Below are 12,397 nucleotides of genomic sequence, written 5' to 3'. Positions count from 1 at the left end.
AGCTGAAAAAAAAAAAATTAAAAAAAAAAAAGGAGAGACACATAAGTAACCTCCAGGTAACAGGTATCGCCATCTCGTCTTTAAACCCATTATCTTACAGAAGCGAAAATGGCAAATTCAGAAAATAAAACCATAGTGCCATTTCTAGAAGAGACCAGAGAAAGGCTGGAACCAGACTGTGCTTGGTTACCATAGAAACAGCAAAAGCTAAAATGAAAAATGTTGAAATCCTTAAAGAAAAAAAAAAAAAAAAAAAAAAAAGGAAGGAATAAAAAACTGTGCAATACTAGGAACATCACTATAGTCCAGATCTCCTCAAAAATAGAGTAAACATCAGTTATACCCCAAAGATGAGCACGCCTTAAAGCGACATTAAGCTTCATTTTTCCAAAAACATTTTATTAAAAATTTTAACAAATGCAGCCAGACATTTCCAGGTACAATATCAAAGTACATAGGCATACATTGTCAGATAAATTGCCATCAGATCACCAGGAAGTAGGGAAAACGAAATATAAACTTAAGTCCCGCACACACGATAAGAAAATCTGTAGGGAAAATTCGTCCGACGACCGATCTGCCGATTTTCGGATTGTTAGTATGGTGCTTTCGACAGCCGACTCCAACTTTTCGGCTGACAAAATCCTGATGTGCAGGCTATATAATTTTTGTCGTCCGTCAAAACAACGTCCAATTTTCGTCTCATTAGTACAGATTTAGACGGAAAAAAATCTTAAGAGCAAGACTAGGCATGCTCAGAGACTAAAGAACACATACAAAGCAATCCTACACATGACATCACTTCTGAAGTAGAATTCTGTCGTACGTGAAAATTCATATGAAAATAACCTCTTCACTTTCCACATCAGACTAGCATGCCACAAAAAAAATGGACGACAGATCGTTCGATAATCTGATCGTGTGTACGGGGCTTTAGTTAACAGAACACAAGGCTATCAGTGAGAACGACCCATAGCACTGGGGAAACCTCCAAAAATGTATTATAACTGTCAACCGACGGGTGCAATGAACAGAACTGTTTTATATGGAGGTTCAGGTAGATGGGCTTTATCCATCATCACATTTACAGGAGGCCTTCACGGCCTGTTCACCCATCCAGCTGGAACATCCAATAGAAGGCTGAGCGTATGCATGGGAAAGGGAGGATTCCTTGGTACTGAGGGAGGAAGAAAAGGGGGGGGGGGACAAGAAATGGGGGTGCACACACAGATGTCTATTGAACTCGCCCCCGAACTCGCCAAAAAGTAGTGCAGGAACTACTTTTGGGAATTAGCGTGGGGCCGCATTTGGACGGTGCTGTGTCGCACCAATTCAGACGGTGCCGTTGCCAGAAATAGGCTCCAATTTGGCATGTGATTTGACATGTCAAATCGGCCCAATGTGAAAGGGGGCTCGGCCCAATGTTAAAGGGGGCTCAACTGACTGGGGTGCCCTGCAACGACATGCAATGCAGGTGTGATGGTGCAGAATGTAGGCGGTTAAAACAGGCAATGCAACGCCTCCTCACCTCCTGTCTACTGCCCTCTGAAGAGCAATAAAACGTCAATGGCTTTTCAAAAGACAAAAGCAAGTGTAAAATGAGGCCTAATAAAGTGGTTACATTGGACAAAGTGTTACATTCTGTTTGCAGCTCATTCTATTGTCTATACAGGGACCAGTTAAATCTAAAACGACGCCAAGTCATCCCGTGAAGCGTGCACCTTTCCATGTACTCATCATTTGTACAGCACGAAAGATGTAATCACACCAATAAGAACAGACTTTTATATGTATGTAAAACTATCAGAATGCAATTCCTCTAATGACTAAACAAGCTGACATTTCCACGGCATCATCCTCCCTGTAATTGGCTGTGTGAAGTGTCATGGGTGGAATGCCGATTTGTTTTACTACAGCTTGTGTCAAACTTGATTTGTATGTAATTATGGCTGCAGGTACTTGTAGGCCGAAACAATGGAATCCTGCTGCTTTCTGTTGGCTGTTTCACCACTTTCTCTGATCAGTTACAAAACAAGGAGCTGCATTATTCAAAATGAACAAAACCGCAATCCTGAAAGACAAGGACCAATCAAAAGTAGCAAAGTGCTGCCAAGTCAGCCTGAGATCCAAAAGGGTACAGAAGAATCAAAATAAACCCAGCCAGTAATGTAGCATTCCATTGTTAAATGCAGAGAAACATAGGCTGCCATTTCTGGTCTTTTAAAAATGCAGGCTGCCTGGCTGTTATGCTGACCCCTTTACCTTCAATAATTCGAGTGGCTCACCCAGAACAAGCAAGAAAAATCAAAACTCCTTCTCTGCATACTTGGTCCAGGTCACAGACTTAGAAAGCCAGGGGTCATCTTAAAGCACACCTTCACTCAATAGATACACTAGGCGCGTCCCCACTGAAGACATTTCCCGCAATTCCTGCCAAGGTAATGGGAGTCAGAGTAAGAAGCTAATTGAAAATGTCTTAAATGGGCACAAACCGCAAAAACAAAAGGGTTATAAGCGTTCCCAACTTGGGGTGCTTCAGTAAAAAAAAAAAAAAAACAAACAAACACGTGGTTTTTGGACTCCAATCATACACCTGTAAAACCTGAGCATGCGACTCAAAAAACGCACCAAAAACATACCGCAGTTGCGAAAGTGGGAGTGGGTACCTGTCAAAAATCGGGTACCCGCTCCCCCCACCCCCTTCCCTCCCCACAAGCTCTATTTCACAAACAGGAACTGGGGAGGAGGTCTTAAAGCGGAACTTCCTATTTTCGGTGAAGCTCCGCTTCAATCACATTATTTTGAGTTAGGTCGGGCTTTGTACAATTTTAAAGCAGACCTTTAAGCCTAGAACACACAATAAGAAAAATCAGACAAAAGAATACAGTTTTCAGAGCAATGGTCCGATACTCTGATCGTAGTGCATAGATTTCGAGAGCTGATCACAACAGTTACCGTAATATAAAATTATATGAAGGAACAAGCTCAAAAAATGTTCTCGTGCGATAACAGAACGAACGATTTTCGTTTAATCAGTACAGTATTCTCCCATTTTAACATGTGTGGCTAGCCTAATGAGGAGCTCCAGGCTCTCCCCACAAAAAACAAAAATATTAAAGTTAGCAGCTACAAATACTTCAGCTGCTGACTTACTTACCTGTCCAGGAATCCAGCAGTGTCATCACCTGAGCCGATTTTACCATCGGCTATTGGGTGCTGTTGCCACCATCTTGACTAAGGGAAACCAGCACTGAAGCCCTACTGCTTCACAGCGGGTTCCCTACTGTGCTTTGTGAATAAGCTGGTTGGTGGGGGGGGGGGGGGGAGTCTGCCCCAACTTCCAGCTCAGTCGCAGCAAAAACCAGGTACCCACGTCCCCCCCCCCACCAAAAAGGTGCCAAATGTGGCAACCTGAGGGAGGAGGCGGCAGAAGGGCAAAGATTCTGCTTTAAAGTGGAAATAAATCTAAAATGTTCAAAAATCGCCAGAAGGCAGCTCTTTATTGAAGGAAACATTGAATTTACATTAACCTGCGAATGCGCACCTCTGCATGCATTCCCCGCACAGTTTGGCATAGATAATTGACTAATGTGCATGTGTGAGATGTCAACCCCCCGCCACCAAATAAAGAGGCTGAAAACCCAGCACCCCGGTGGAAGTGGACAGCAGATGGCAAAGGATGTAACCATCAAATTTCTGGAAGGTGGAGGCAAGTATTTTGCCGCGTTTAGTATCAGCAGCTAACACAAACAGGCACCTAAGACTAGATAATCTTGCAAGAAGCCACAAAGATTGACCAAAAATCGATCCAACCACAAAGACTAAAAAAAGATTTGAAACTGGAATTATAAACCTAAAAAAAAAAAAAAAAAAAAAAAAAAAAAATGTATGTTAATTATGCCAACAGGAGTATAAAATTAACATCAACACAGATACTGATCATTCCTGCCATGGCACCATCACCTAGGACAGTGATGGCAAACCTTGGCACCCCAGATGTTTTAGAACTACACTTCCCACGATGCTCAACTACATTGCAGAGAACATGAGCATCATGGGAAATGTAGTTCCAAAACATCTGGGGTGCCAAGTTTCACCATCACTGACCTAGGAGGATTGATCATAAACTCCTGTGTTGTCGCATGACACTCAGCAAGCATGCAAAGGGGCGTATATACGAAGAGCTTGCATAAACATGTCTCGTTGCCCATAGCAACTGGCCAGAAACCTTGTTTCATTTTCATCTACTCACTGCAGACAGCATGCAAACTGGTAACTATAGGCAACAACAAGCAAATATTCTCACATATAAACCTCAAAGTAGACAAGGAGCTCCAATGATCAGTAACAGGCTTCCAGAGCCTTGGGAAGTTGGGTGATTAAAGCGACAACCGGAAGTGAAAAAAAAAAAATAAAAAATTAAAAAAAAAAAAACTTTTAAATAATGCACACAAAAAAACAAAGAAAAACCGCACACGCACGCACAAAGTGCGTACCCAGCCTTAGGGCCCACTCACATCAGAAAGTGAGCATTATGCTCTGCATAGGGCATACCCGCTGGTGTGAAGGCTTTGCGATGCGTCAGTTAGTTGACCTTTTTTTTTTTTTTTTTTTTTTAACTTTATTGAAATCTAACAAAATTACATTTACTTTACCTATAAGCACCACAGCATGTTGCGATGGAGCGTAGTGTGTGGCAATGCGCTGCACAGAAATGTAACCCGTCCTACTATTTTTTTGGTCACAGCACGCCAACACAGCATGCCGATGTGAAGTAAACCAATAGGATGCATGGCAAATTTCTTTGTCTTTGCCCTGGGCAACCCTTTACTAAAGTTTGGGTAACAAACAAGAAAAATGCAACTACAGTTAAAGAAAAATAACTGAAAATATAAATCCTAGCAAAGGATAACGGCAACGCACAAAAGGGGGAATTTTAAAAAAACTGCAGCAGACAGAATCTGCAGCAGAGCATGTCAACCAATCAGCTTCTATCTTCAGCTTGTTCAGTTAAACTTTGCAAATGAAAGATAGAAGCTGATTGGTTGCCATGCACAACTGCTCCAGTTTTGATAAATTCCTCTCAACCTTCCTACAAACATCCAGCACCTTCCAAATCAAAGAATTTCTCATGTAACCAGAAAAACAGCTGATGACTGGGGATTCCACTACAGCGTCCGCTGAAAGAAGAACGACTGCTTGACCGAGGTCATCTACGGCCTCAATCATTTTGACAAATATACGCTTATTACAAGAAATCAAACTGTTGAATATATTGATCCCCCCCACCAAGCATGTTCCCTGGAGTCATAAAGTAATCAAAAAGAGCGTGGAGTCAGGCGTAATTAAAAGCAAAACCCCAACACATGCTACCCACAGCTGCCACAAAGGTCACCCATTAATCCCTATATTTTTATTACTAGATAAGTCAACTGTGTCTCTCAGTCAGTGTCCTTGTTTCTGGGAGATGAGGATCAGGAGCACTGCACTGCTATGCCAATCAAACATACTGAAAGAAGATTAAATTAAAGCCTAGCTCAACCCAAAAACAAAAAATATGTAATATACTGCAGCTTGCCAGTCCATAGATGAGGTGACTGCATCAGTCTTCCTTTTTTAGGGTCCTTTCACACGGGTGCTCTGTTTTCTTCATCAGTTCCATCACATTTTTTTTTTTGTTAGAAAATCAGATGAAAAACGGATGCGGACTTAGGTTTTTACATTCATTTTCTAACGAATTTCTAATTTTTGGAACAATCAGAATTCAAATTGGTGGAAAACGCTATTCCTGGTAGGACCAACGAACGTTTTCTGCACTTGTTAAAATTGTACTTAGTGCGAGTTACTAATGGCACTTTTCCACTGCAAGTACCAGCTCGGCTCTACTCGGCCCGGCTTGCTTTTCCACTGCTTGTACCGCATGGTACGGTACAGTATGGTTTGCTTTTCCACTAAAGTAGTACTAAAGTTAAGTGGATGGGATAACAACGGGGTGGGTGGGATTCTCTGACCAATCAGTGGCTAGAAGTGACTGCATGCAAAGCATTGTGGGATATGGTACCTCTTGGAACCACAATCAAGGTGGTACTGTTTTTGAGAGCCGTACCGTTCGGTTCCATGCAGTGGAAAAGCGCTGCCCTACCGTACCGAACCGAACCATTCCTACACCATACCATGCGGTACCAGCAGTGGAAAAGCACAAAAGCGAGCCGAACCATTCGGTTCCATGCAGTGGAAAAGCGCCATAAGGGTCCTTTCACACAGTGCACCGTCCGACGAGGTCCGTTCTGCTCAGAGGGGGAATCGATCCGCTGATCCCCGCTGAGCAGGCGGATGACAGCTCCGTCTGTGCTCTGTGTGCGGAGACGGAGCTGTCAGATCCCCGCTGTCCTCTATGGGGAGATCGGATGAGAACAGACCACCTGTCCATTCTCATCAGATCCCCCAGACGGATGGAAAATAGATCCGATCCTGTCCGTGAAATTCGGACGGATGGAAATCCTGAGAGCAGCGGGTGTCAGCGGACATCCCCATAGGGATGCATGGAGCATCCAATCAGGTCCGCCTGAAAAACTGACAGGCGGATCGGATCGCCCGTGTGAAAGGACCCTATGACAGGTTTAAAATCGCGCTCAAACCGGCATTTTCAGTCCGACTTCGGGGACAATTTCACAGATATCTGTGCGGGTTCCTGCACAGAAGTCTATTGAAATCGCTCCTCGAAGTTGCCAAACGCAGTGCAGAAACTACTTTTGGAAATCAGTGCGGCTTCGCTTCAATTGGGATGGCGCCATTGGCTCCGATTTAACATGCAATTTGACATGTCAAATCGCATGTTAAAACAGACCAAAATAAACGTGGGCTTAGGCTTAGTCTTACTAATGAAGCCACTACATCTAAGGACTGGTAAACTGGAATATACACCCACCGGCCACTTTATTCGGTATACCTGTTCAATTGCTTGGTAACACAAATTGCTAATCAGCCAATCACATGGCAGCAACAATGCATTTAGGCATCTAGATGTGGTAAAGACAACTTGCTGAAGTTCAAACCGAGCATCAGAATGGGGAAGAAAGGAGATATAAGGGACTTTGAATGTGGCATGGTTGTTGGTGCCAGACAGGCTAGTCTGAGTATTTCAAAAACTTCTGATCTTCCGGGATTTTCACACACAACTATCTCCAGGATTTACAGAGAATGGTCAGCGAAAAGAGAAAATATCCAGTGAGCGGCAGTTGTGTGGAGAAAAATGCTTTGTTGATGTCAGAGGAGAATGGGCAGACTGGTTTGAGATAATAAGGCAACAGTAACTCAAATTCCCACTCGTTACATCCAAGGGATGCAGAATACCATCTCTGAACGCACAACACATCGAACCTTAAAGCAGATGGGCTACAGCAGCAGAAGACCACACAGGGTGCCACTCCTGTCAGCTAAAAACAGGAAACGGAGACTACAATTTGCATAGGCTCACCAAAATTGTACAATAGAAGATTGGAAAAACATTGCCTGGTCTGAGGAGTTTCGATTTCAGCTGCGACATTCAGAATTTGGTGTAAACAGCATGAAATAATAGATCTGTCCTGCCTTGTATCAACAGTTCAGGCTGGCGGTGGTGGTGGTGGAATGGTGTGGGGGGATATTTTCTTGGCACACTTTGGGCCCCTTAGTACCAATTGAGCATCGTTTATCCACCACAGCCCACCTGAGTATTGTTGCTGACCATGTCCATCTCTTTATGACTACAGTGTCCCCATCTTCTGATGGCTCCTTCCAGCAGGATAATGCCACAAAGCTCAAATCATCTCACCACTGATTTCCTGAACAGGACAATGAGGTCACTGCACTCCAATGGCCTCCACACTCACCAGATCTCAATCCAACAGAGCATCTTTGGGATGTGTTGGAATGGGAGATTTGAATCATGGATGTGCAGCCGACAAATCTGCAGCAACTGCGTGATCCTATAATGTCACTATGGACCAAAATCTCTGAGGAATGTTTCCAACACCTTTTGGAATCTATGAAAAGAATGACGAAGGCAGTTCTTAAAGCAAAAGGGGGTCCAACCCAGTATTAGCAAGGAGTACCTATTAAAGTAGCCAGTGAGTGTATATAATTTATGTTCTTGGGTTTAGATATACTTTAAGGCCCCTTTCACACTTGTATGACCTTAAAGTCAAGCGACTTTAAGCAACGGCAGTGTAATCTTGAGGTCTATGAACCTCAAGTCGCATCAAAGTCGGCCCAAAAGTAATGCAGGGAGGGACTACTTTGAAGTCGCACAGATATGAATGGAACTCACTGGAAATCATGGGGTACAACTTGTCATGCGACTTTGCAGTCACAAGTCACAGAACAAGTAGTAAAAGTGTGAAAGGGGCCTTTGGCAGCTTCAACAGGGAATCCATTGAAATCACAGCATTCCTAATTTTGGCCATACATGCTTCTATATTTTTTTTATGTAGTATTAAACCTACTTTTTAGAAACTTGCTGACAGGAAGGGCATTTATGACAGTAGAGACCATATTGGTCTAATTTTTTGAACGATAAGAATTTCAATCGACTAATCTGAATTCTATTTGAAGAATAGCTGGTTGCTAAGGAGCCGGCTGGCAAGCTAGCTGCCGCGTCCTTAACAACCGTTGACTCCTGAAAGGTCTCTTCTGGAAATGATAAATCAATGGGTTAAGTTCCACTTAAAGCGGAGTTCCAGTCATTTTTTTTTGTTTATTAAAAGTCAGCAGCTACAAAAAGTGTAGGTGCTGGCTTTTAATAAACAGCCAATTGCCTGTCCCACGATCCAGTGGTGTACTCACTAGGGATGCACCGATCCAACTTTTTTGGACCCGATACCGATATCTGGCATTGTGAAATCGCTGATACCGGAACAGATCCGGAGCTACACACAAAGCAAGCGGCTGCAGTACAGAGCAAAGCCGCTGCTTCATGTGTATGGTTCCTCCATTCACAGGCGGAGTGAATCTGATATCACTCCGCCTGTGAGCCGGACCTATATAGGAAGTAGCGGCTCCCATCCCATACTACTACTGCACCTAGTAAGGGATGGCTGAGCCGTTACCAAGCAAAAACCGGATCGGCCTGTGGATCGGTCAATGTTACCGATCCCCCGACCCATCTAAAATGGCCATATTGGCGCCGATATCCGATCATCGCATCGGTGCATCCCTAGTACTCATCCCAGCCGTCTTTGCCCCGTTTCCTCCCACGGTGGCGCCGGCATTTCTTCTATGGGCACCCGGGCCATGACAGCTTGCAGCTTCACAGCCTGGTGCCCACTGCGCGAGCGGTGCTGTGCTCTGCGACTGGTCCCAAAGTCTTCTAGGACCGGTCATGTGTCCCAGAAGACTTCGGGAAGGAGACTTCTGCTTATGATTGCCTAAGGCGACCAAAATGGAAGTGGGAGCACGTATCTATCAAAATTGGGTACCTGCCCCAACCCCTAAAGTTCAGTTTCACAAACAGGAACCGGGAAGGAGGCCTAAAAGCGTAAGTTTCACTTTTGGGTGGAACTCCACTTTAAGACCTAATGCACACAGAACGTTTAAAAAAAATGCCAGCACTGCTGCCAGGAAAAAGCAGCGTTAATAACAGACTTTTAGCCACGTTTTTGAAAAGCATGTAGAGGCGTTTATGTGCGTTTAGCCACGTTAGTGTTTTTACCGTAAAATGTAAAAGCGCCTAAAAACGCCAAAATGCAGCTAAAAGCTTGTTACAGCGTTAAGCCACATTTAGCGTTTTTTACAGCCAACAACCTCTGCTCCTGGATGCGTTTTTGAATAGCGCGTACGGGCGTGTATGCACGTTCAGCCGTGTTAACGTTATTACAGTAAAAACACCCCCTATAATGTAAAAAAGCCAAATATGGCTAAAAGCTTGTTACAGTATCAAGCTGTGTTAAACATTTTTACATCCAAAAGTCCCCGTTCCTGGATTTATTTATTTTTTTACTATCCCAAAACGCTTATGCCTTCAAACTTCTCTGAATGTTTGTGTGTGCATGGACACATAGGTTAACATGGAGGAGAGTTCAGAGGCAGAAAAAAAAAAAAAAAAAAAAAAAACACGTCAGATGTTCAATTAGGCTTTGACAATAAGCCCACGATCACACAGAATCTGCCTTTGAAATCGTGCGAGTTCACTTGAAATCACAGGATTACAAAGCCGCAGGTCAGTGCAACTTGGCTGACATCTGTGGGACTTCAAGCACAAATGTCCATGAAAGTCGCACCTTAAGGCCCCTTTCACACGGGCGATCCGATCCAATCCGCCTGTCAGTTTTTCAGGTGGACCGGATCGGATGCTCCATGCACCCCTATGGGGCAGCGGACACCCGCTGCTATCCAATTCCGATCCTGTCCGTGAAATCCAGATGGATGGAAACCCTATTTTCCAGCCGTTTGGCGGATGGGATGGGATCAGATGAGAAAGGACAGGTGGTCCGCTCTCATCTAATCTCCCCATAGAGGACAGCGGGGATCTGACAGCTCCATTTCTGCACACAGAGCTGTCATCCACCTGCTCAGCGGATCGATCCCCCCGCTGAGAAGAACAGAGTCCATTCCGTGTGAAAGGACCCTAAATTGCAAAAATTAATAATTACATTTTCTTTTTTTAAATCAGTGCAGCACCGCACCAATTTGAACAGTCCCCCCCACCCCCCCACCCGGTATTTCTCTATTGCATTACAGACCTGTCAGCCCACCAAATAGTTTTTCACATTGTCAAAGTTCTGCTTTAACATACGACTCAAATGGCTTGTTTCCACTGAGCTTTCTGGTACGGTTCGCTATTTATGCCGTTTCCATTATGAATGGTACCCTAATTCCGAACCGTACCACTTTTTGGTACCCTTTCGTTGGGGTACCAAGCACATTAGTACCGTACCAACAGGGTGGAGCTACACTCTGCAGAACTTTGATTGGTTGACAGAGCCTGCTACACCACGCCTATCATGAAAGGGTACTATTGGCAGTGGAAACGCAATGTGTACCATTCCGAACCGTACCGTACCACTCAGTGGAAATGAGGCAAAAGTGACCAAACTGGCAAGGAGCCATAACTTTCCTTCCAATCGATTAAGATCGCCAGGAGCCAACTGACCAGGATGGAGAATTAATGATCGATCGGCAGCACAGGTCATGAATCCGATTCCATTCCAACTGATCAGGAGATGCGATCTATAACCTACAATCATATCCTACAACGATTGATATCCACTTCCCTATGGGTGACATATCGATAATTTGGGTTGTTGATTATTGATTGATTACGGATATTGACTGGGAAGGAACCCAATCATTTATTGAAGTGTGTATGGCCACCATAAGACTTTCCCCCTGCCATCTAATCCTCCTCCAAGCAATCAGCAGGCCTCCAGCACCATACAGAGCCATCTCCCAGCCCTGCACACACCATTTCCATCCTAGTCTTCTATGGCATCTTGTGTTTGCCAGCTAATCAGGAGGATGACCATATAGAAGGGGGGGGGGAGATCTGCCATCAGCTGGGCACTGCAGTGTCCTTCATTGGGGGAAATGGGCAGAAACCTCTGCAATGCATAGAGAGACCTGTCACTGTACACCCCCCCCCCCCCCCCCCATACACTGCACTGACTGTCATCTCTATCAGGGTATACACAGTGCTGGTATATATGTATATGGACAGAGATCTCAGGAGAACATATACAATGTAGCAGTGCATACAACCAATCACAGCACAGCACACATAGATTATACATTACTGGAACAATCATCTATAAGGCACATGCAGGGTCTATACAATGCACACCAGCCATCTTACCGGCATCATCTCTGCAGCGGGGGTGTGGGGATGATCGGGATGACAGATGGGGGGTGCCCGGTGTCTGGGCTGTGTCCCCCCCGCCCTGGCTCTCCTGCACTCCCTTCCAGCAATGGAATCGGGAAGCCCCAAACGTGAAATGGCTGCAAATCCGCAGAGCAGGCCTCTCCTCCCGCTTCCTCCTCCCTCCTTCTCCTTGTCGGCGGATGGGAATGGGGAAAGGTACGGCCGCGGCCACAGGTTGGGAGGAAGGATGCGGCTGTGGAAAGGGGAAGTGGGGAGGAGCCGGGGGCGTGCCCAATCCCCGGGCAAGGCGAAGACAGGGCGGGGTTTCAGGTAGCACCGGAGGATGATTGACAGCTCTGTTCAGCCTGCTGTCAGGTCCGGCGTGACGTCAGTGGCGACAAATGTTGGGAATGCGGAATAGGTGGCTTTGGCCCCGCCCAGGTCAGGTGGAGAATGGCTGGGAGGACATGTGTGTGTGTGCTGGATGGGTGACTCAGGGTGACAACAGGCTGAGCAGTGTCTGTGCTATGACTGTTGTCATGTGGTGGTGCACCGATACAGATC

At 45.1% G+C, this 12,397-nt stretch overlaps 1 protein-coding gene across 4 annotated transcripts in view; it reads right to left on the bottom strand.

Moving 5' to 3' along the window:
* The window catches only part of PPP1R13B (protein phosphatase 1 regulatory subunit 13B), a 182,480-nt gene extending 170,368 nt beyond the window's left edge, over nucleotides 1–12,112 (bottom strand). For all 4 annotated transcript variants that reach the window (XM_082275547.1, XM_082275549.1, XM_082275548.1 and 1 more), the window contains exon 1: nucleotides 11,828–12,112. In XM_082275547.1, coding sequence (XP_082131673.1) covers nucleotides 11,828–11,836 — 9 coding nt within the window. In that variant the 5' untranslated portion in view covers nucleotides 11,837–12,112. The remainder of the gene's footprint in view (nucleotides 1–11,827) is intronic.
* Nucleotides 12,113–12,397: the final 285 nt, after the last annotated feature.

This window comes from Pelophylax lessonae (genome assembly GCF_965119305.1).
Source record: "Pelophylax lessonae genome assembly, chromosome: 13".
Taxonomy (NCBI): domain Eukaryota; kingdom Metazoa; phylum Chordata; class Amphibia; order Anura; family Ranidae; genus Pelophylax; species Pelophylax lessonae.
This window is presented reverse-complemented; position numbering and strand designations above follow the sequence as displayed.